The 25,309-nt window shown below is 41.4% G+C and overlaps 1 protein-coding gene across 3 annotated transcripts in view; it reads right to left on the bottom strand.

Moving 5' to 3' along the window:
• USP24 (ubiquitin specific peptidase 24) overlaps nucleotides 1-25,309 on the bottom strand; it is a 140,428-nt gene that overhangs the window by 24,534 nt on the left and 90,585 nt on the right. For all 3 annotated transcript variants that reach the window (XM_060624012.3, XM_078451879.2, XM_060624013.3), the window contains 17 exons: nucleotides 23,901-23,962; nucleotides 21,265-21,456; nucleotides 20,161-20,278; nucleotides 17,816-17,960; nucleotides 15,576-15,695; nucleotides 14,202-14,327; nucleotides 12,569-12,667; nucleotides 11,588-11,670; nucleotides 10,144-10,285; nucleotides 9,799-9,918; nucleotides 9,257-9,477; nucleotides 8,724-8,848; nucleotides 7,278-7,419; nucleotides 6,450-6,600; nucleotides 4,881-4,976; nucleotides 4,123-4,226; nucleotides 2,446-2,559 (listed from right to left, as the gene is read on the bottom strand). In XM_060624012.3, the coding sequence (XP_060479995.1) occupies nucleotides 2,446-2,559; nucleotides 4,123-4,226; nucleotides 4,881-4,976; nucleotides 6,450-6,600; nucleotides 7,278-7,419; nucleotides 8,724-8,848; nucleotides 9,257-9,477; nucleotides 9,799-9,918; nucleotides 10,144-10,285; nucleotides 11,588-11,670; nucleotides 12,569-12,667; nucleotides 14,202-14,327; nucleotides 15,576-15,695; nucleotides 17,816-17,960; nucleotides 20,161-20,278; nucleotides 21,265-21,456; nucleotides 23,901-23,962 (2,160 nt within the window). The remainder of the gene's footprint in view (nucleotides 1-2,445; nucleotides 2,560-4,122; nucleotides 4,227-4,880; nucleotides 4,977-6,449; nucleotides 6,601-7,277; nucleotides 7,420-8,723; nucleotides 8,849-9,256; nucleotides 9,478-9,798; nucleotides 9,919-10,143; nucleotides 10,286-11,587; nucleotides 11,671-12,568; nucleotides 12,668-14,201; nucleotides 14,328-15,575; nucleotides 15,696-17,815; nucleotides 17,961-20,160; nucleotides 20,279-21,264; nucleotides 21,457-23,900; nucleotides 23,963-25,309) is intronic.

Here is a 25,309-nt window from a genome sequence, read left to right as displayed (position 1 = left end):
CTTGCGGAAAAAAAGCAGGCCTGTGAGTGAGTGGTGGGCGCCAGGGGGTGGGCAACAGGGTGGGCAACAAGATGGGCAAAGTGCTGGGAACCGGGCCCGGGAAGTGGCACAGGACAGGGCTCTCACTGTGGCTACTTTCTGTATGTTTAAGTGCGTCCACAACAAAACCTTTTTAGAAGATGTAAAATACTCTTCGTTTAGTAGTTTTAATTTAGATCAATTTTTAATAGAGCTCGATTTTCTAGCAATGTTTACCACAGCTTCAGGTTTTTACAATTATAGTGACATTTGACCATTGCCTAAAATATAAAGCACAGCACTGAGAAGCTCTGACCTAAGAGACGGCAGCCCTTCACACGGACAGTTATTTTAGTTATAACAGTGGCAACCTAGGTTATCTTAAGAATTCTAAAGAATTATAAAATTACAAAATGTAAATTCAGCAACTGACAGTGACAAATTGACAGTGATAAAGAGACAAAAATATAATAAACTCTCTCAGGAAGAATTCAGATTAGGTAATTCATTGGGCTTCTTGACCGTGAGGAACACTAACAAACCACACATCCTCCCAGAGGAGTCACCAAGTTCCTCCGGAGATATTTCAAAGCAAGCCTGGTTGGATATAAGGGAATAAACTAAATATTTGCAATGTTCCTTCCAAATATGTGATGATTCTAGGATATTCAGCTTCTTACTATTGGGAAGAGACTTTGGAATTACACTGGACAAACGGGAAAGTTCATCTCAGTGCAAACTCCAGAGGGCCAGGCACACATAACACTTCACATGAATGGTTACTTGCTGTCTCTCCGTGTGTTATGTGCGCGGGTGCATACACGCACGCACGCACCCACAAACAGCGGAGTGCTTACTATGTGCCAGGCTCTTTGTGTACGGTAGGGAACCAAACACGCTTAACTCCTGCCCTCAAGAAGCCAGGGTTTAGTGAGGAGACAGGTACAACAGCAGAGCAGAGCAATCGTATACTGGCTTTAGATAGGGTCATCCGAAGGGAACGGCTTCTCTGACATCTCAAGGGTAAGATGCAGGACTGGATGGGGGAACATCCCAGATAGAGGCAATAAAGGTACAAGGGTCTTTAGGCAGGAAAGTAAGCTGAGCGTGTCGAAGGAATCAACAAACCCGTGTGAGGAAACTGAAGTGAGACCATATGCAAGGCCTTGTGGGTTATGTAAAGGCTGTGGATTTTATTAGGCGTCTGACAGGGATCCACTGAAGAATTTTCAAGCACAGAAGTAATGTGATCCAGTTTGTTTCAAAAAACCACTTTTGTTGCTGTATGAGGTAGATTAGAGAAAGAAGTGGAGACATCAAGTAGGCAAATGAGTGTCTGGAGCTCAGACCCAGAGATGAAAGGAATATGGGATCAAGAGTTTCGGTCAGCTAACATGCCACCAGACTGTGAGCTCCCTGTGAAACGAGCTTGTATTTCTGAATTCTCTGTTGTCTGTTCGAGCTGAGAGATACCAGAGCATATCCGCATGCTGACAGAAGTACTCTGTAGAAAATTCTAGAAGGTAAAGATGCAGAAGTAAGAGCCGATAAAGGGTTTGCTCATGTAGACGTTCATTTTGAGAGGAGACAGGACACTCCCCCACAGTAACAGGAGAAAAGATGACGAGAACAGGCTCCGACGTGCTGGGGATAGAGGCCTGCTCATTTGTGACTCGTATATTCTCAGTGAAGTCCGAGGCAAGGTCCTTAGCTGGAGGTGGGGTGTGCTAGCATGGCAGGCATGAGGGGTGAGGAGATGAAGGAGGGGCCCACTGGGGACAAGGGACACTGAGATCACAGAGCCTGTGCGTAAGTACTGCACCCCCCAAGGACAAGAGAAACTGGCCCAAGGACGACTGGGAGTACAGGCTAAACATCCACAGTGACTGGAGCATCTAGACTTTTCACCAGAAAAAGCTAATTATGTTTTATTACAGGTATGTAGGTAAATGTACTACCATAGGTATTATACTAGTAGTAAGTTTTTGAAAAATAGCAGAATCCAAACGTAGCTAGATGTCTAATACTGTGGTAATGCTATGCAGTAACCGGGCATTGCTGACCTCTCCACCTTGCCACCAGACTGTGAGTCCCTGAGGGAGGGGACGCATATTCTGGAATCTCCTGAGCCACAGCAGGAGTTCAGGCCATGCTTGCCTGTGACCGTGTGGCTATGTGCACACATGCTTTCCTTGCGCTCACGGAACACTCGTCTGAGTCTAGTCCATCAGAGACAGTTTTACGAAAGAACGATTTTAGAGTGACCTGAACAGTTCCTCATGCTTCTAGGGAAAAAAAGTCCAAAACTGACTCCAATCGGAAAAGCAATTTCAAGTAGAAATAAAAATAGTCACAAGAAATTGCAGCTCTAAATCACTAGAAGAGACACAGATTTCTTTTAATTAATTAAAAGATCTTGACACTTACTTTATTAATTCTCGTCCTTCAGAACTAATAAAATATTCAACGAGCCACTGACAAGCATCAAAACTTTTGGAAAGTAATGCTTCAATAGTGGCAATCCATTCTTCAGTATCAACCCTTTAAAAAAAGCAAAGACAGAGATGTAAGGAGTACGACCCCCGCAAATAACCCCGCGGAGTGTCACCTTGGTTTTAGTTAACCTATTTTTGGGGGAGGTTGGGTAGAGGGTAAGTTGAATACCCAATGACCGCTGACTAACATGGCTTCATGCACCCCAGAAGCCAGTGCTTTGCATCTTTTGGTATTTGTGATGTGATTCGCCTATCCCTGTCCCTCCTCCCCACAAAAATGTGTAAAGAAGCTTAAGTCTTAGAGTTTAACTTTTATCTTTTCATCTTCTTCAAACAGTTTTAATTGGGAAAAACGTCTGCCCTGCAGCATTTTGTTTTGCTTCGACTGACATTCACAAAATGCCCACCTTCAAAATAGGTTATTACATCATCATTTTTATACTTCATTGCTATAATTATTAATATCCTGCTTTATGGAAAAAAAACATTTGGGCAGACAATGAGGTATAATGACTAAATTGCCCATGACCTCACGTAACACCCCTCCACTCTCTCAAGCCCCAAAATGGTAAATATAAACAAAATGGAAACAGTCTCCGATGTACCAACAGCTCAAGCCACCTTCACAAACAAAAGTTATGCGATTCCTTAGTTAGTCCTATGCCAGACATTAAAAGAAAGGAACATAGTAGTCCTTCTTTTCCAATTGAAGAATAAAGATCAGTATCATTTAATATATCTTAATTACGCATGAAAATGAAGTTGCCATTATATCTGTTTCTTCTCCAGTGTTTTTTGATTGCAGAGTCTTTCTAAAAAACCTGCCCATACGTGGGAGAAGTGCACGGGACTGGCGAGAGAGGACAGAACTGTCCCGGTCTTCCGACTGTAGCTGCCTTCCTCACCCGAGTCCCTCCCTGCTCCGGGTACCTCCTCCGGCCAGTGGGTAACTTACTCTTCGCCTCTCACCCATTTATCCACAGACAGCTCTTCACCCAGCACCTACCATGTGTCGGGCACCTTCCAGGTGCTGAAGATAAAAACCAACGGTGGACAATATGCCGTCCAAATCTAGCGTGCCTCTGTGCATACTGCCCCCTGTTCAAAAACCCTTCATGGTTTCCCAGTGAACAAAGGCCCAGCTCCCCTCTGTGGCACTCAACGACACTTGACGGGCTCCTTCAAAGCCCACAGGTGACCTCACTTCCAGTGAGTCCTTACATGTATGAGCACAACACTAGTCATTCATAGCTCTTCAGGCAAGTCTTATCCGTTACTCAGGTTTTCCCCTTTCACCTAGATTATTCCCTCTGTTTGTTTTTGCCTTTCAAAATTCTCTGAGAACCCCAATGTCTTTAACACCTACCCAATCCCCATATTTGGATAGGACTTTGTCCAGTTCCCAAAGACGTACAGCATTTATGCCTTGGTTCTTCTGATTTATCCTTCCTATGAGATTAGAAATTCCTTAAAGATAGGAACCATGTCTTAGTCATCTGAATATATTAGGTAGGTGCCTTCACAATGCTTTGAATTTATAAATTCAATTTTAATTGAATTAATCAGTGCCTTCGGTCACAACAGACTATCAAAACATATCATTTCTTACCTGAGTTTTTTCTTTGTCCGTAGATAAGTTTGAAAAAGGAACTGAATTGCAAGCTGTAAGCTCACCTTTGCCATGCAAGGATAATATGGATGCTTTAATTTAGTCTGAGAGAGAGTGAAAAAACACAGCATTTTTCAAAGGTGTTTTATAGATTATTACATGTTATGAATTGAATGACTTATAATAAAGTTAAACACTAATAAGAAAAATCTAGCCAGCTTATTATAGAAAAAATGTTCCATTTAAATTTTTAAAAAGGTTAAGAAAAGACATCCTCTTCATTTTTTTATGAAGCCCTCTCAAAATAGAGCCTTTAGACCACAGGATGTTAAACACTGTCAACAGACTAAGAAAGTTTCTCCCTTATTGGCAAATCATAATCATGGTACTCAAGAAAAAGAAGTACTTGGAAGTTCATCTTGAGTCTGAAGATGTCTGATGACAAATGAGGACAAATTAATCTCCACCAAGCCCAATATTCACTGACCTCGCCTCATGGCTATTCTCAGAGATTCTTTATAAAATTAAAAAGCACTTTAAAAAGCCAGTATGTGGACACCCGCACCCATTCACAATCCGCAGTATATGTTCTGAGCACCGCCAGTATTTTAATATCACCCAGTGAGTGACATTATTTGCGGGAACGTTCTGGGCATCCAAGCTGAATGCTAACAACCGAGGGCTGTCACTGAACGCTTGAGCTGACAGCTTTCACTCTGCTTTCTTAGTCCTTTACTAACAAGCCAACTAGTACTTACGGCATTCAGTGACGCTAAAGACAAAACAAAACTGAAATAATCACTACTGTATACATCTCTATTCTTCATAAACTTGAGGTTTTCATCTCTCACCATCTACAAAAGAAAATCAGTAATTATTTTTAAGAAACGGCAAAATATTCAGCACGTGGAAGATTTTTAATGACACATTAGGTAGAAAGGATTTTACATTAAGTTAGAAAAGGTTCACAAAAACCCTTCTCTAGAGCTTTGAAATTTTAAACAGGGAGAGAGGAAAATCTTCCTTTAAATATAAGAAGCTGTAAGAAGGTGAATTATTATTCATCAAACCAAATACTTCTGGGAAATTTAGGAAAACCACCATATGAGGGACAAGTGAAGTCAAACCAGTTATTTGGGGTTGGAAGGGACACACAGAGCTCTCCCAAGCGCAACCAAATTCACGTTTTCCTTGTATCAGATGGCTTAAATCTTTCTCTCTTAACGAAACACTCCACAATTTTCTTAAATTCTCTGGTTCTGGCTAACTCAGCTTTGGATTACTTATGTATAAAGCCTGGACTGGGTAGTTGGACAGTTCCGAATTTAAATCCTGGTTCTGTGAAATGGTAGGTCATTTCTCCTTTCTGTTTTTAAAGTTTATTTTGAGAGAGAGACAGAGAGTGAGCGAGTGTGAGAGAGCACATGTGCGTGAGCCAGGACAGGGACAGAGAAAGAGGAAGAGAGAGAATCCCAAGCAGGCTCCGTGCTGTCAGCGCAGAGCCCGACACGGAGTTCAATCTCACGAACTGTGAGATCATGACCTGAGCTGAAATCAAGAGTCAGACGCTCGGGGCGCCTGGGTGGCGCAGTCGGTTAAGCGTCCGACTTTAGCTCAGGTCGCGATCTCGCAGTCCATGAGTTCGAGCCCCGCGTCGGGCTCTGGGCTGACGGCTCAGAGCCTGGAGCCTGCTTCCGATTCTGTGTCTCCCTCTCTCTCTGCCCCTCACCCGTTCATGCTCTGTGTCTCTCTGTCTCAAAAATAAATAAACGTTAAAAAAAAGAAAAAAATTAAAAAAAAAAAAAAGTCAGACGCTCAACTGAGTGAGCCACCCAGGCGCCTCACATTTCTCCTTTTCTGACCTCAGTTTTTCCATCTGAAAAATGGGAATAAAACCTACTACTTCACAAGAGTTTTTAAGAATTAAGGATTTGTTTAAAGCACGTGGCACAGAGCAGATATTGAGTAATTGGTGGTTATCACTATCATACTAGTTTTACCCAAAGATACTGAACCCTAACTTCTTTTCCTCTCCAGACGGTAAGTTAGTTTCAGCAGCGTTTGTCTCTACCGGCCACTCCCTCCCACTTGTGTATCTGTGAAAACCCCCAGCCGCATAGCAGGCCAGTGACAGTGCCGGCCCCCTTGAGTCTGTGGACACCTCTGTGACCTGCTATAAAAGACTCGTGAGATGAGGTGGGTTGGATGAGGCACGCAAGGTCCAACCGAGTCCACAAGGAGGCCGGCAGGAGTACTTCCGGACCTACGGGGCAGGTTTGGACTTTTATGTGATTTTTCTCCCTTAGAATTTCTTACGTGGGTCTTACCTGGTATATTCGAGCAGGCATTTTCTCCACAAATAGCCCTTTCTTCTCACCTTTTTTAACCAGCTTGGTTAGAATAGAGAGCCGGTCATTGTTAGGCCTATGGGGCCGAGGGGAGGACTGAGGTGAAATTTCCGGTGAGGACGGCGCTGACCTAAGGACAGAATCAGAAAACCGTGTGGTATAAAGTGGATGCCATTTTAGCACTTACCACAACCCGACACACTTACGTATACAGGGTACGAGGCTTAACAATAAACTGCGTACTTTACGGATCCAATATATTTAAACGCAAATTCGTAAACAAGACGGCCTTAAAAAAAACCCACAGTGCTGGCAAAGTGCCACACTTTGACTATAAAGTTTATTCGATAAATGCTGAGATTGGAAAAAAATCTCGATTCTAGAATGAAATAGTTTACATGCATTTTTTTTTTTTTTTTTTAATATTTTGAAAGTTTGTTTATTTTTGAAAGCGGAGAGAGAGGGGGACAGAGGATCTGAAACAGGCTCTGTGCTGTCAGCAGAGAGCCTGATGCAGGGCTCGAACTCATGAACCGTGAGATCATGACCTGAGCCAGAGCTGGACACTCAGCTGACTGATCCACCCAGGGGCCCCTACGTGCATGTTCCAAATACGAAATAACTTCTGCCAAGGAAATAATAAAAAGGTGGCCATAAGAAGAGGGGTAAAGAGATTTACTCACTTTCTTTTTAGAATTTCTCTCTAGTTTGTTTAACAAGTTACCTGTAAATCCTAAACACTGTACTCAAGATTACAATGACCACCTACTGAAATCACACAGCAAACTATGTGAAAGAGAAACTCACAGAGAGAGATCCTCAGCTTCCTGCCGTACCACACTGACTCGACTCTTCTTTGGTAATACTGGGGAGTTTTGATCAGAGACCCTTTGGTAGAAGAGCATATAGGCATTCCAGTATCTTCGGCGAACATCTGTATACGGGTTTGCTTTATAACAAGACATGAAGAAAGAAGCCTTTGTAAATAGAATAAAGAAGGTTTCTTGTCTCGACGATCTAAAAGAAAGGCTCATAAACCCAGCAAATGTTTACAAAACTTAAATGCAAAGTGTAAGTAAAGTGTGTGTCCTTGTACCATACTGCTTGGAAGGTGACACAGAAGACCCGTAAGGAAGCTGTACAAAGATGGGGTAAAGAAGATAAACATTCCTAGGCGAGTCTAGATTTAAAAAGGCAAGGAACATTTAAAAAGAAGTTCTGTGGCACAGGATGGGATTATAATTGGCTCACTTAGCCATTTTTGCATAGAACAACCAAATCTAGGTAAGTTTTGGCAACAATACTGGATTTAACCATTAGAGGTTACTATTATCAGACACAGGACTACCATGGCACGGCATCAAAATCTGACACAGAAATTTTTTTTCATTTTAATTCTTAATTGAAGCATAGTTGACATGTTAGTTGTAGGTAGCCAACACAGTGTTTTGACAATTATACACGGTATGAAATGCTCACCAAGATAAATATATCACCATCTGTTGCCATACAGCTTTATGACAATATTATTGACTTGATTTCCTAGGCTTACTTTCCATCCTTGTGACTTACTTATATTCTAATTAGAAGTCTGTACCTCTTACTTCCTTCACCTGTTTCTCTTATTTCCTTCCGACCCAAATACAGGCAGAAAATTTTAAATGCCCCTAAAATATTGCAAAATCAGGTTTCAGAAATGCTAAGATCTCTACAAAATGTCCCCCCTCCCCCCCATGGCAAATTCTGATTGGATTCTGTGATGTCCTTTTCCTCATAGTTTTTCTTCTGGGGGGGCAGTGGCTGTGGAGAGAAGGACTGCCACACTACGTAATAAATACGGTTTCAAAAACAGGCGTTCGAGGGGTCTTGTCTAATTCATCGTGCCTCTCTGAAAGTAAAAAGGAAATGTGAGAAGTTTAGCAGACAACTACTTCCTCTGAAGCAATTTTTAAGGCTGAAATTCTGTGTTCATTAGTTTCTCTCTGATATTCGTTTCTTCCTCTTCCTCTATCACCTGTCCCCCCAGGGCTGCTGCAAGGAATTATTTTAAAAAACATTCTGTAAGCAGCTTAAACATTTCCACTCTGCCTATCTATGAGCTTGTGGATCTATACAGCCTGAAAAGTGGTATGTAAAAAGAATAAAATTACATTTTTATGTAAAGAATACTGCTTCCAATTTGATAGAAAACCGTAAGTTAAAAAACAAACAAACAAACAAACTAATGTGAAACATCCACTTGTAAATACTTACTTTGATCATAAACTTTTGGTCTATATTCTCCTCCAAAGCATTCGTATTCCAGGGTCTCATCATTTAGGTCAAATTCTTCTATGACTGTGTCATTAAACTTGTACCATTTTCCTTTTCCACACCCCCTGAAGCCCACAGGGAAACAAATGTTATAAGATGGAAACCCAACATCCCCCTCCCCAGCCTTTATATACTGTCTACAAATAGAGCAGATGACTCTATTTGGGTATTTTCAAATGGACAACGCTTAAATTTCTAAAACAACTTTTCAAACCAAAGAGGTAAAAACTGTTATACTAAGTTTTAAAAATCCAATATGAAATATGACCAAAGAGCAGTGCAAAAGCTTCTTTGCACTACACTCATAAGCATGGATGATAAAGTAGGGCAGGGAGAGCAGAGGAGAGACACAGGAGGGCAGGGGGAGTGGAGGAGGGATAGAAGAGGGCAGGGGGAATGGAGGAGAGAGACAGGAAGCAGGATGGAGGCAGGACTACTGGAAGGCAGGGGGAGGGACCGCGTGAGACCCCTACCGTCGGTCCTTAATGAAGGAATAGTAGTGACCCGCATGTGCCTGCCCACTGTGGACAATGACACCGACAAGTTCATAGTTTTCAGTGAGGGCAACTTTTTTTCGTGGGGATCCTCCACCTCCCTGGTCCATACTTCGCCCGTTTTCACCAACTTCAGAAGACGAATCCTGGCGAGCCATTCCTGAAACTGTGTAGGGCTCCATGTTTAGCATCCAGGGAAACTATTTAAAAGCAAAAGGACAACATTAGTGTTGATGAGTAATATCCACGGCAATACCCAATTAAGTCAGATTCAAAAAAGAGGGATGTTTTCCTAGTTCTAGCTAGGATTACCTCCCCTCTATCACCAGATAGGAGGGTTGTTTACGGATCTGCCTGTCCATGGGCAGCAGTTGCTTAAGACAAGGGGCTGTGTACCCCTCAGAATGCTGAGACCATAGCCTTTCACAGTGGGGATGAAAGTTAAAAATATAAAAAGTAACAGCAGAAAAGAAAGTGAGGTAATGGTTGTAAGAAATTTCAGGGAAAAAAAAATAAGTTACCCTTATCTGTTCGTCATATTTAATGGAGCGTCCACTCTCCCAGTCAAATCCAAATCTCATTAGGTGAATTACCAAGACGCTAGGTAAAGACTTAATGCAGGTCCTTTTCACAGTGATTCTCTAAAGAAAAGCAAAACCCAATTATCTCCATGGAGGAAAGAAAACAGCAAAGTCATACAAAGGTCACAGATTTTCACAGGCCTTTCCTGCCCATGTGAAAACAGGGAAAGACACAATTTAATGGAAGCAACAATTGGAGCTTAATACTGTTCCTACATAAAACATAAAGAGAAACTAAATGAGTAACAAATTGATCTTGTTTTTCAAAAAAGGCAAGTGTAATACCTTTTCTTTACACTTTTCGCAGTAATATGCATTACTTCCTTCTAGAACTTCTCCTCTAACAAACTGGTCCAAAGAAATTTCCAAGCTCTGACAAGAAGTAACTCCAAGATTGAGGGCCATGAAAGCTTCCTCACGCTCGTATCTGATTAGCAAATCACAGAAAGAACATAATCAACCATGGAATTTAAACAATTTAAGATCTTGACACCACCACAGTAGCAGAGACTGAACACAGGTCTACATTCGTGATCAGTGAAATTAACACGTGCCATCCCTCATCCTTTTAAAGGTACACTGCCAAATACAAATACCAGTTTTTGGCAGTTCAAAATCACTCAACAATTAGGAATTTCAACGAAGAAATTTTAGACATGGAAACCAAAGAAACTTAACTCAATAAACCTTCATAGGTTTATTGCAAGTCTGTCAACAAATGCAAGATTCACAACACACTAGAAGCACTATTTAAAAAGGACGACGACTGGGGCGCCTGGGTGGCTCAGTCGGTTAAGTGTCTGACTCGACTTCAGCTCAGGTCATGATCTCATGGTTTGTGGGATCGAGCCCCCATCAGGCTCTGTACTGGCAGCGTGGAGCCTCCTTGGGATTCTCTCTGTCCCTCTCCCACTCACACATACACTCTCTTCGTCTCTCTTTCACAATAAACTTAAAAAAAAAATACTGTTAAAAAACTAAAAAATAAAAATAGAAAGGACAACGATCATGTACATTACGACTGTAGCCAATTAGCAATTTCCATGTTTTTACCTTAATACTGAATCCTTTTTCTACTATAAAAATATTGCTTCCAAATTTGATTTCTGGATCAGGATAACCCTGAGAATACGTATTTTCCTGTTTGAGGATTTGTGACTTCCTATGGAAATCCACATACTTACAAATGAAACTTAAAGCATTCTTAAAGCTTTGCCTTAAATACATGAGTAGGAAATCTGCTTGCATCATGATTTACTTAATACTAAGCATGGCGATGATCACGAGCCTGAATATTATAGAACTTGGCTGAATAAAAATGTATCAATAAATTGTTACAGTAGCTTAGGGAATAAAAATACTATTAAAAAAGATACTAGCTGGGGCGCCTGGGTGGCTCAGTCGGTTAAGTGTCTGACTCTTAATTTCAGTTCAGGTCATGATCTCCTGGTTCATGAGTTAGAGCCCCACATCGGGGTCAGTACTGACAGCACAGAACCTGCTTGGGATTCTCTCTTCCTCTCTTTCTGCTCCTCCCCGGTTCTCTCTCTCTCTCTCTCTCCCTCAAAATAAATAATCATTAAAAAGATTAACAGCTGAGATTTTCAGATATTGTCATTTTAGCCAAGTGAAATACGGATGAAAATTAATGAATAACATGCTACCTATTAAGAGAAAAAAAATAAAAACAATGATGACATTTTTTGATGTCCGTGGTAACTTCACTAACCTGTGAGGACAATCTTTACAGATCTTCTGATCAGAATAGATGCCCTGGAAAGTATTCTTAAAAATCTGGTCTCTCCCCATTTTCTGTTGGAATCAAAAGTTAGAATTTTAGCTGATGCCCCTAGAATTTCTAGGTCACTTAGATAGAATTTTATTTAGACCTAAGCTAAAGCACAGATTTCAACTAACAGCTAAAATAAAGAGTCATGATGGTAGTTTAAGTTGGGAATGAATAGGAGGCTTATAACCCATTGGCCCCACTGGCTATTAGAAGAGACTGAACAGCCGGCAAAGGAAGAGGAGAGGGGCCAGTCACAGCTGGTGACAAGAAAAGCTTGTCATTTCCGTGACGATTCCAAACTCTTCTCCCCACGCCGCAACAACCAAGTTAGTAGCAACTCTTCACAATCTTTTCTTCCTTGTGGATAAAATGCTATCAATTCCTAAGTTATTTGAAAAAGGACATCTGACTTATGCCTACTAAGGAGAAGAGGGACAGCTAATGGCAGTGATGGAGGACGCCCTATAACTAGAAGGCAGCACCACTTAGGAAGTTTGTCACACGTTACGCTGGGTGGAAGCAGGAAGCTTTGGGCTCAAACATCACCACAAATAACTTTTTAATCTGGCCCCTCTGGCTGAGTTGGGCTGCTATGCACAGGGCCGTCAGGTCACTGGCGAGGGCAGCACTCCCGAGGCCAGGCAACCTCTGGAAGAGCACGTGGACACAAATGGTTACTGTGGAGTACAGATTAAGAATGACATACTTCTCCATCAAGTGTTGGAGGAATTAAGAAGAGAAGTCCATCATTCAGTGATCTGTGTCTGTTTTGATGTTCAAACCCAGAGGAAATGAATTACAGGTGGGGTGTTACAGATGACCACTTTCTGATCTGTAGGTTTCACAGTCAGCCCAAATCCTGCAACTCTGCTCTCGTACTACAGTTTGAGGGAGGCAGAGGGAAAATGAGATGTTCTCTACCTTGAGATATTCGTCCATCTGATCAATAAGACTAGTGAAGAATTCATATGCATCCTGCTGCTCTCTCACATAAAGTTCTTTGTTCCACATCTTGAAAATCTGTGCAAGACAAGAATATATTGCTAAAGGAAAAGCAGCAATCTCTGAATAGAGTAGAACACGGATGTGAAAGAGCACTCAAATGCTTCTAAAAACCAAGTTCACTAATAGGACATTAGACACTTGTCCTGAAGTGAGATGAGCTTGGTTATCTATGCTTTTCCCTGGCTTCTGTGTAACCGAAACAAGTCTGGGAAACCATACCGGCTGGGACCTGAGGCCACAGAACAGTTTCTGTCTTAGAACTTTCCAAACTACAGGGGAAAATACAAGGTACTCCTCCTGCGAAACAGAGTAGAACAATGTTAAAAAGTAATGTTCTTTACCTCTTGCACTGCTGGTGGGAATTTAAACTGGTGCAGCTACTCTGGAGAACAGTATGGAGGTTGCTCAAAAAATTAAAAATAGAACTACCCTATGACCCAGGAATTGCACTACTAGGTATTTGCCCAAATGATACAAAAATACAGATTCAAAGGGGCACATGCACCCCAATGTTCACAGCAACAAAATTAACAATAGCCGAACTATGGCAAGAGCCCAGAAGAGCACAGTGACTGATGAATGGATAAAGAGGTGATATATCTGTGTGTGTGTGTGTGTGTGTGTGTGTGTGTGTGTGTGTGTGTATACATTTATACAGCTATCAAAAAGAACGAAATCTTGTCATCTGTAATGACGTGGATGAAGCTAGAATGTACCATGCTAAGCAAAATAAGTCAATCAGAGAAAGACAAATAGCGTATGATTTCACTCTTAGGTAAAATTTAAGAGGGTCGCCCGGGTGGCTCAGTCAGTTAAGCATCTGACTCTTGATTTCAGCTCAGGTCATGATCTCACAGTTTGTGAGACAGAGCCCCGAATCGGTTCTGCGTGGAAAATGGAGCCTACTTAAGATTCTCTCTCTCTCTGCCCCTCCCCTGCTCATGCTGCTCCCTCTTTTTCTCTCTCTCAAAAAATAAACAAATAAATAAATAAATAAAATTTAAGAAACAAAACAGATAAACATATGGGAAGAGGGTGGGGAGAGGAGAGAGGGAAACAAACCATATGAGACTCTTAAAGATAGAGAACAAACTGAGCGTTGATGGAGGGAGGTGGGCGGGGGATGGGCTGGATGGGTGATGAGTACTAAGGAGGACACTTGCTGGGATGAGCACTGGGTGTTGAATGTAAGAGATAAACCACTGAATTCTACGCCTGAAGCCAATATTGCGCTGTACGTTCACTAACTAAAATTTACATTAAACAAAAAAAGAATAAAAAAATATTTAGAACATTAATTTAAACAAATATCCAAAGAATCAGAATAAGAATCATGAGAAACATTCAAAATTGTTAAGATTAGCAAATCCCTAGAAATTATAAATGACTTTTCTTAATATTCTAATCATCTGAAATCAAATACTGATCTTAAGAAGAATGGTACAGCCCATTCTTCTATAGGTTCTTGGCAACGGGATTAGTCTGGAGTTAATAAAGACAGAAACAATTATCACTAGATCTAACTATCTAAAGTGACTGAGTGAAATACCTTCCAGAAGTTCTCAGGTACATAATACTGCAGCTTGCTTTCCATCAAATGCCCAAAGAGAGACTGCACCTGGTAGAATACGCTGTCGTCTGGATTGTCTGTGTCATCATCTACTGAAAGTAACGACTGGAAAGAAACGCAATGCATTAAGCTAGAGGTAGTTCACTCCTCCACAGGAAACACGGACATATGCACAGGTACTTCCCACCTTGCTTTCACAGTGCTACGGATGTCTGAGCGTGGCTACAACTCTCAGTATGTTTAGCCTCCATACTTCCTAGCTGGTGGAAACATGAACAAATCATTTCTTTGAGCCTGTTTGATTACGAAAAGCTAGAATGAGGAATACCAGTTATCTCTATGAGAGGTTAAACGTGCCATGATACACGGAGATATTCTCAACACTACTGACTGCGATACCACAAGCTTCTACTATACGTTGACCCTTGAGCGTGGGTTTGAACTGTGTGGGCCCACTTACACATGGATTTTTTTGTGATAAATACAGTACAGTATTATATTTTCTCTTCTCTGGCTTACTCTACTGTAAGAATATGTAATACATATTGCACTATATTACGCATATATACATATAACGTACAAAAATCTGTGTTAACTGTCCAGTCAACAGAAGAATATTAGTGGTTAACATCAGCGGGGAGTCAAAAGTTACGTGTGGATTTTTGACTGCATGAGGGGGGTGGTCAGCGCTCCTGACCCTTATATGTTGTTCAAGAGTCAACTGAACTCTTATAAAACACTGATGACAGACCCTAAATTTTTCTAAAATACTAAAAATATTAGTAATGTTATAGAACAGAATTTGACAGTAACTTAGTTCAAAAATCCCATTTGGTCAAGTCTAGCTGTCAAACAGGCAGCATATTCCCTCAGCAGATTTATAAAAACATGTGACTGTGGGGGCACCTGGGTGGCTCAGTTGAGCGTCTGACTGCAGCTCAGGTCATGATCTCACAGCTTGGGGGTTTGAGCCCCGCGTCGGGCTCTGTGTTGACAGCTCAGAGCCTGGAGACTGCTTCGGATTCTGTGTCTCCCCCCTCTCTCTACCCCTCCCCTGCTCATGCTCTCTCAAAAATACATAAACATTAAAAAAAAAAAATTAAAAAAACCCCCAAACATGCGACTGTAAACAATGTGTTCAGATGTGCACAGATTTCAGAAGTGACTAAAGAATCCCTAGTAATGTCTAGATTTTTAGTAAACCCAAAATGCAATATATAAATTATATTTTTGACTGCATGGTGGTGGTCAGTGCTCCTGACCCCTATATGTTGCAATATATGAATATGGGACCATTTTCAGCCACTGCGCGCTTTATCTGTCATACCAAACAGGAAAGAAGAAAGCAATCACCTCAGGCAGACCAGGCTGCATATACAGTTGCTGGAAGACTGCATTCATGTAACACGTAGCGCCGCCATTCCTCAGCCCCACAAACCCTGAGCTGGACCTGCTATCCACAGGGGGAAGATACTAGAAAAGAGAGGAGTAGGAACAGTAGAGAGAGAATTAGTGTATCTGTCAGCAGCCCATTTTCACCATGCTTATCTAGATGTCTGAGAGGGAAAAGAGATATACCCACAGATTTATCCATCCAGTGGCTTAGGAGTCACGCTAACAAAACCTATGTTCTGGAAGTACCTCCGCAGATGCTAATAATACTAATACCTCTATGCTCCTTTTCCATTCATAAAGTACCTAACGTGTCATGTTTGTTTGTTTGCCCATCTAGTAGTCACGCATTCTGTCACTTGATTACCATTCAACAAATATTTATTAAGAACCTACTGTGTGCCAGCACCGTGCCAGGGATAATGTCTCGAGGAGCTCACAGCCCGCTCGATTACAGAGACATCAAGCAAGTAAACAGATCTACTTACAAACTGAGGTAGCACTCTGCACAAATGGAATAGGGTTCTATGCAGTGTTTACTCTGTAGATTCCTGACCAATCTGGATGGTCAAGGAAGCCTCATATTCCCTCCCTTCCTTTTTAAGGAAGTAAGCTTCTTCTGTGGAACCACTGCTAATCAGCATACAGTTAAAGGAACAGGTAAATACGCTAGCATTTCACTTAAAGATGCTTTGTCCTAACACAGATCCCATTACAATGCTTTTCTGGTTAGAAATAATCTAGAAAAGTCTTCCTGGATAAAGTTGAACACGGCACTTCTCAAAGTAGAAATGGATAGGACACACCTTGCAATGCCACTTAAGCAGAATCTTGGTTCTAATGCCATGCCCAGAATCACCCGTTCTGCATATGTATTAAGTACCCGCATCCATATTATAACTAACCCACAAAACCCTGCAGGTCTTTTAGACCTCAAGGAATTGCTAAATATTATATATTTTCCACTTACATTTGACATACACGTAGAGCAGGGTGATTTCTAAGATCTAATCAATACGGTAATGTATTTGTGGAGTCCAAAGCACAGATTTTAAAAAGTTACAAGATAAGAAAAACTCGTTCACAACAGTGCTAAAAAATAAGTATTTACATGAGAAAAATGTTTTCTTCCTTACGCTGACATAATCATCCCTGACTTATGAAAAAAATAACATTTCCATTTAAATCTGTCAAATAAACTATGTACAACTAAAGCACACGTTTTGTAAACTAAATGTTTTGATACGAAAACCGTTTCCAATTTACACGCTCGCATTTCATTGTGCAAGTGCGATTTTCTCTGTCTAGAACACCTTCCTTTCCTGCCTAACCTGTATGCCGCACACGACTCAGCTCAGCTGTCCGAAGGGGTAGGCCTGACTCCACAAGGTCCGTGGAAAACACAAAAGCAGCTCTCAAAGCTCAAAGCGTCCTCCGGCTCCTGGTCTGCTGCTCCCCTCCTGTAGTTCCCAATGGACACTAAGCCGCTGCTTGGCTCCACAGCTCCGCCCACGTCCTTCTCATTGTGGAATCACCTTCCCACCAGCTTGTGAAGAAGCGTTGGGAGTTCTCTTTCCAGCTTCATCCTTTCTAAGACGCCTTCTAAGACGCCGCCGTCTGGTGGTAGAGTGCCCCTCTGCGAGGAGAGCCTTCAGGACATGACCCGGATCTTACAATCGATCACATTATATTGAAATTATCTGCCTGCGGGTCTGTCTCTTCCACTCGACACCGACTTTCTTGAGGGCTGGAATCCTGTCTGCATTTTTTGAGCTCCAAAAGCCCAACACACCTATTAGTGCATTCTAAACTCCATAAATCTTAGCTGAATTTAAATGAATGTAGACCGCACTGTGACAGAGCCAACGTTCGAGTATGTATCTCCGCAGCCTGGCCCTGTACCACGCGCAGTTACTCAAGACATAGGCTGCAATGCTACTTCTTACCGAGAGTAATTATCAAGTGACTTAAAAATGTCTTCTCTTTAATTAGTAAAAAGGGTATCATTGAGTAATACAGTATTACCATGGTATGAAGTAATTTAGTAGATTATGCTTGATTAGAGTATGGGAACATGATAAGCAAAAGAATACTACTGACTTTCTTTGGGATTAGGGTAATGCAGACACAGGCTTTAAAGTTATACGTTTGATTGAGCATCCTAAAAAAAATTCAAGTGTATCAAGGTCTAGGAAACGTACATCAAACTCCTTGGTGAGAGCAGGGTCAGGCTGATGATGCATGGAAAGCAGTTCTTTTGTGATAATTTGAAGATTTGCCGGGGAACTATCAGCCAGCATCACAAGGACTTCATAGGCTGCCAGTCGGCTATTCACTGTACTACACCTACAAACAAAAGACGCAAGTCAGTTCCAACAGTGAATAATCCACTTGAGTTGGTCATTAAACTAAATCAACATTTGAAATGAAAATATTAGAGCCGCAATTCCTCAAACTGAGTTAATCGGGTCTGATGGCAGAGCTCTAGGAATCCAGCGGGAAGTGTTTACTTAAAGGAAGAGGCCATGAATACAGGAGGAATGGTTACGGTTAAGAGCTACATATCTTCTTGGCCTGATAAAGTAGCGAAATGTCCCACTTAGGAGTCCAGAGTATTTTTATCTAAGGTTTGGATCAGCAAAAATGGAGGATAAAGAGTCTGAAACTTTTACCAAGGAAAACATGAGAATAACTCTCTCTCAAAGTAGGTAGCAAGGAAGCTTTTTGTAGACATTGTCCTGAAATTCAAATATCTAAATGGCAGGAAAAGAAAGCTATGTGGATCAGAAGAGATACCCGTAAATGTTTTTTATATGTGTCTGGTGATAAAAAATTCTTCGAGGACACTAATCAACTTCATCTTGCCGAGAAAACGGAGACAGAAATACGTGGTTTGCCAAATTAATTTGTTTCAAATGACAATAAAAGGTAACTAGCAGGCAGTCTGCAGGAAACCAAAGGCTTCTGATAATTGTTCACGTTTAGAAGAAATCACTTTGGGGATGGACAGTAATTTCTCACTGTCACCTAGGCCAACCTTACATTACTGAGGAGATCACAGGTTAGGAAGGATACACAGAAAAGAGGACATCGAACCTCTGAGAGAAACATGTATGGGGTGCAGTGTGGGAGATGTGTTCACGAGGGGCTGTGGGGCTCTTAGATCAGCACTGGGCCAGGCCCTGAGGACAATGGCCAGCAGCTGGCCCTGTCCTTTGCCTCTTCCTTGGACTTTTGGTTTGCAAAGGACAGGTAAAGAACAAATAGGAGGAACTGTACACACAGGCTAAGCATTACGAAATTCCTTTGTTAGTGTTAATAAGAATAAATGTCACTTGTGAAAATACTGTGTATTTTAAAGCTCTTTCTGGCATTAGGGTTCAGACGGGAAACAGCTGGAGTCACTGTGATAAGTGAGCCTCACTCAATGCACGGGGAGGGATGAAACAAAACACTGCCTTTTCTAATTAAGGCACTGTGTATGATTAAAAAACCCAACTCCTTGCTGATGGAGGTATTACTTTTAATAAATACAAGGAGGGTTCACGAATAAAAATTTCAATTAAACTGCTAAAGATTTATTTTCCCCGTTCACTGAAAACGGAGATACTCACGTATTTCTACTACTTTAATAAAAGACTCCCCACGGAGCCAGTGCCGGATCTTCCAGAACAAGAGGGGCAGGGGTGAGATGGGAGCCAAAGCCTGAGAGACACCCCAAGAGTTCTAATGAAGGTTGACTGCCTGAAACAGATTTTGCTAGTAAGGAAAGCTACATAGAGAAATACTCATACATGAAAAGATATCGCTTGAGATTCCATGAAATCTTCTTGCTTCTTGTGCCTTGCTCGTTTCAATAACCACTGAAATTATACAGGAGTGTTTTTCACTGGTTAAATACCAAATCCCCAGTTTCTTCAGGATTATTCAGTTAAGTCTGGTTTTCGTAAGAATGGAGTAAGCTGGATTCAGAGCAAGGAAGATGGCAGCATGGGGCAGCCTCCTCCTATAGCTCCAGGAGCACCCAAGTAGGGCCAACATTCCAGAAAGATCTTTCAAATTTCTACCCATAAAAACTAACACAGTATTTGATTCTAAAATTACCACAATAAGTCACTAGCAGTTTTAATCGTCAGGACACAGGCAATACCCAGCAAATCACAAGGTTCATGCACTAAAAGCACCTACGCTTTCTTCCTAGAAGAAACTCAAGATTCAGAGCCTATTTACTCTAACTTTGGATTTAATTCTTCTGATCTCGGTTTGTCTTGGAATTTGCTACCGACCAAATTAAGCACATTATTTACTACTTACTCTTCTTATTTGATGATAATAATGGCACCAGCATCCTTGCACAGCACTCATTATGTGCCAGGCAGGCTTATCCTGAGCCCCTTTACATGCATTTCTTCATAGGGTGGATAATATCTTATAACTACACACACTCACAAGATGGAAACAAACTCCAAGTTAAGAAAAGCTTTTTGGACTAAAGTTTCGAATTAGAATTTTTACCAAAACTGAACACAACGTGCATTTTCCATACTTTGGATGAAAGTCCTGTTGACTGATGGCGGCACTGCCAGCTGGAGAATGACTATTTAAAATAATTCTAGAAGCTCGGAAAAGGAAGTCATCTAACAATGGTTTAATGAGTGATGAACCTGGAATAGAGCATAATATTCATGTTGAGGATGAACACATTTTAATTCAAAGACTCTGTTTTTGTACTTTCATATCAGAGCAGCAAAGGCACCCAATGGCAGGGCATTCAATTTAATTTGATGCTTATTTTTTGAGCACTTATAACACATGGCAAAGGTCTGTGGGGCAGAGGGGTGGGGATGGGTGGGAGGGTCAGGGGACAGGGAACAAAGACAAGTGAGGGTACCTTCCTTTATGAGCTGACAATGGAGTGAAAGAAGTCATGCTTTCACTTTGGAAACACAAATGCCAAGAACACGAGGCAGAACGGTCCGAGTGAACACTTCATTCTTACTTTGGGCATAGGGGAGTCCACAGGAGGGTTTCTGAAACTTTTAAAATCCTGCCTTCCTTAGGTAAAGTGATGTACCCTTCTTAGCCTGGTGTAGAATCACTCTTTTCTATGTATCCCCAGTAGCCAAGAAGATTTTTATAGAGCTTAGTTCGTGTGATAAAAGTGGTAATTAATGTTTTGACTTGTTTTCTGAATGTACCTTCTAATACTGAATATGCCCTGACAAATTATACATGTACCCCAGGACATTCATATGTACCCCACGAGGCAGGGGGTAGTGGTTGGGGGCTGCCTCCCAGATGAGAATTACCCTTAAAAGAGGTAAGATCTATAATAGATAATATTTTATAAGGTATGTAACAGCAAGAAGAGAAAACCTTATTTTGAACTGTAAGTTTTACTTGGTATTAAGACATTATGTGAACCAACCGTTTTGAACGCTATCAACTTCTTCATATGGTTTAATGACACAGGTAGAATACACCTGAAGTCTGTTAGCCACTAAAATTCCAGACAACCTCATACTACCTGAAGGGTCAATTTTCTACAGAGCACTGAGCACTTATCCTATTCTCCTAATTACAAACACTACTACGGCAAGGACTGAGAAGGGAGGTATTCTGCCACATGGTAAGAGGAAGCAATAATTACCAAGCATTTCCTTCTCTGCCCCGCACAGTGAAAGAAGGGTCTTAATGAGCCGTAGGTGTCCTGCCAATAAGATGTTGTCTGCTTCACTGGTCTCACATTCAGCCGTGCGATTAGGCTCAAAGTTATCCAGCCAAGTGATCTCATCTTCGAGCATGGTAGCCGGGCTGATTCTTAACTGCTCCATTTCTGAGGCTAAGAAGGAAAAAAAAAAAAATCCATTTCAAAGAAAAGAAAAAAGGATTTCCCTTCATGGAGTCCAAATCCTGAATTAAAGCAGGCAAAGTCAAGTCCCACCCTTCCATTCTGGCGATCTGAGAAAGCTGTCACTAATCAACAGTGGGCTGCATCTGCTGCCTCAGAGGAACGTGACGGCTTCGCACACTCACTCCTTCCTCCCCACTCTCTTCAGTCCTAAGCCACACATGTATTGAGGGCCCCTCTGTGCGGGTCAGTGGGCCATATGCTGAGGATAGAAGACGAAGGGGCTAATCTTGCTCCAAAGAAGCTCCTGGTCCAGGGGGTGTCAGCAGGTGCCCCCTGGGAGCACACCCTTCTAGAGAAGGCAGGGATGGAGGGTACGAAGACAGCCAAGGCTCCCACGGCATCACCTAGGCCAAGGGGGTCCCACAAAGGAGACGGAGGTCCGCAGCACAGCAGCAGAGTGCAGGTTTCCAAATAGTGCCCCAAACCCCGAGAACCACCCTGCTCTACTGTAGTAAGTTACCTTACTTTCTTGTAAGCAAGGATTAAAGCAAGGTTCCATACTGGAAGATGGGACTGGGAAGGAGAAGAAGACGGACCGTGCTCTCCTTCCACTGCACTGCAGCCACAAGCGGTAGGGCCCCACAGCATCAGGTGAAAAGGAATACTTCAGGGTCAGAGCGGAACCGGCACTGGATCTGAATCCACTTATTTACAAAATGAGGCTAACACCTACACTCAGGGTGCTAGGTATGAAGTGCCTAGTACAGGAACTGGCATATACAAAATACTCCCCAAATGGCAAACATTGCTTGTTTCCAGACATATGCCCACTCTGCCCTCAACATCCCGATAAGGGATGCTGGATCCCTCATTAGTCACTCGATGACCACAGGGAAGGCCTATGTTAACAGCGTGCTCATGCCTTCTGAAGTTGTATGTATCATGTATACAGCCAACTCACGATTCCAGTCCTCGAGAAGCAAAGCAGAACACCCACCCTCTCCGAGTCCAAACCAGAGAGCAAACCTTGCCAGCGGCCTGGCAGAAGAATGTGGCATTCAGCTGGACTGTTAGATGGACATTCACCCATTCACTTCTCTGGATGACAGATACAACAGGTCTGACCCCCGCATCGAGACATCCACTCAGACTACATTATCTCAGGCTCCAACACAACCTTTTCACTGTCCTGCTCAGAGCACCGTGTCTCCCACTTTCAAGAGACACTTTCGGGAAACTGATGAAGGCATCTGCCTTGGAGACATTTCCTGAGGCTTACTAATGACTACGTCTTCACGTGTGCATTACACGAAAGACCTCTGCACCAAGTCTCTCTCAGATTTAAGTGCTGGCAAAAAGATCTGTTTCTTTTGAGAAACCACTCGGTTTTCTTCCTTTTTCACCTCTGTCCCCCAGCAAACCTCACAACCAAATTCTGACTGTGGAGGTTGACAGCCAGCATACGTGCAAGGTATTTCTTTGTAACTGCCCAGCGCTGACATTCTTTTCCAATTAATGTTTCCAATCAGTACTTTGGTTCAGCCTGATTTTTACTTTACTTATTTTCTGTAAGATGAGGCAAATCTTTTATGTAAAGAGTGGAAAATAAACTAACAGACTCTTGATTTGAACAACTAAAACTTACACAGAGCATCCCGACATACATTCGTGTTATACGAAAGTACAATCAAAATCCAAATGCTCTAACACTAAAATTTCTAACAATACTTCAATCACCTGACACAAAATAATTAACTGGCTTCTATCACTCATTTCTATTATTATCAATATACCTCAACAGAGATTCCCTCCTTCCTTCAATGATCAGCCTTTAAAATGGTCAGAATTCACTATACTAGAGAGAAAAGATTCTTCCTAATAGTTCTGTATCAGTGTGATTATTACTATTTTTTTCTTCAAAGAAGAAAGTAATTTTATTCAGTATGAACATGTTTTCCAGTCATTCTTTTTTCTTTTTTTAATATAATTTATTGTCCAGTTGGCTAACATACAGCACATAAAGAGTGCCCTTGGTTTCCAGGGTAGGTTCCCGTGGTTCATCGCTTACACGCAACACCCAGTGCTCATCCCAAAAAGTGCCCTCCTCAAGGCCCATCACCCACTTTCCCTTCTTCCGCAACCCCCCCCCCCGCCCCATATCAGCGTAATTAAAACATGTGTCTTTGACAATTTTTAAAACCAACAAATCTTCTCAACACATTAATGGTTACATATATAATTGGAGAACAGAGAACTGGTATATGGGTTTGCATGCTATTTTCAAGAAAATAAAACTCAACTTCGAACAGTAATTATAATCTCATTTTTATCTAAGATACACTCAGTCAGACTGAGAAATGTCCATTTGGCTTTCTTTTCTACTCTTCCCTCTCCCCTCCCCCTACATGAATCAAAGTTAGACATTTACTTACTTGTCAGATCATCTAATAATTGGCACCTTAGATCAAAATACTCCATACACTGAGATAGTAGTCTAAAAAAAGATAAGATTTCAAGTATTAAAAAATGTCAGATTTTGAAATAAAAAAGCATCTCCCTTGTAAGAAAAGGCTCATAAAACAGCTGAACAAGGGAATTTTCCTAAGCATGAAATAACCGCTTTTACATTAATTCAACTTCCATATCTTAGCAAGAAATACACTCGTGACTTTGCTGATACAGATACACTATAGAAATTGTGTATACCGACATTGACTAGGCACACTATATGCTTGCAACTGTTTTAGAAGAGCTGACAAAGAACAAAAAAGACAGTCAACACATTAGAAAATACATATGTCAAAAGGTGATATTAAGAAGGCAAACAGAGTGCAGTAAGAGAAAAAACAGAAGGTAAATTCTTTTATCCAGGGTGGTCAGTGAAGCTTCTCTGTCATTATCTCAGGAAAGAGCACAAGTTTTAAAGTCAGGCGACCTTGGTTCAAATCCTGGCTCCACCACTTACAGTTGGGCGTCTAGGGACAATGTGTCTGGTTTCTAATTTCTAAAATGCTTGTTAGAGTGTTGGAAATAAACATGCACACACACACACACACACACACACACACACACACACACAAGGCTCAAGAATGCACTAATGATGAGGAGATAATGAACTGAGAAATACGATGATTAAAGACAATAAGACTGTCAAACTCATTTGTCCATTGTGAGCATTACAGGATGACTATATGCAATGAACCTGGCCTACTGCATGGCACATAGTCAGACCACAGAAGTAGCTATTGTCGTCATCACTGTTAAGGAAAACATGTATCAAACACGGCCATTAGAGTAAGTTGTGAAACACCATTTCAAATTATAAAAAACATATAACTAAAGATTCAATTTTAGGTGAAGTTAAATGCTCTACATCCGAGAGATTCTTTGAGAAGGTATGTTAAAAACTCATCCAATGCTTTCTTTCTTTCCTGAGTTTTGAGAAATTTAATATCAAATCAAACTCTTAAATTTAAGTTCTATTAAATAATCTGAGTCTTACAAAAAGCACAAGTGCAATAGCTCACTTCTTAAAAAATGGCTTACACAGAGGTACAATTCTCTGTTTGTGGATGACGTGATCCTACATGTGGAAAACCCCAGAGTCCACACAGAAAGATTTAATCAGTAAATGCAGCAAGATACAAAATTGTGACACGAAAATCAGTTCTGCTTCCATACACCAACAATGGAGAATATGAAAAACGAAACAATTCCATTTACAAAAGCATCAATAAGAGTAAAGTACTTAGGCATCCACTTAGCAAATGAAGCAAAAGGCTCGCACGGTGAAGAGGACAAACAACGGTGGAAGAATTCGACAATGCTACGGCAATGAAGC

The sequence above is a fragment of the Panthera onca genome, chromosome C1 (assembly GCF_046562875.1).
Source record: "Panthera onca isolate mPanOnc1 chromosome C1, mPanOnc1 haplotype 2, whole genome shotgun sequence".
Classification (NCBI taxonomy): Eukaryota; Metazoa; Chordata; class Mammalia; order Carnivora; family Felidae; genus Panthera; species Panthera onca.
Note: the sequence above shows the minus strand (reverse complement) of the source record. Positions and strands in the feature narration are given on the sequence as shown.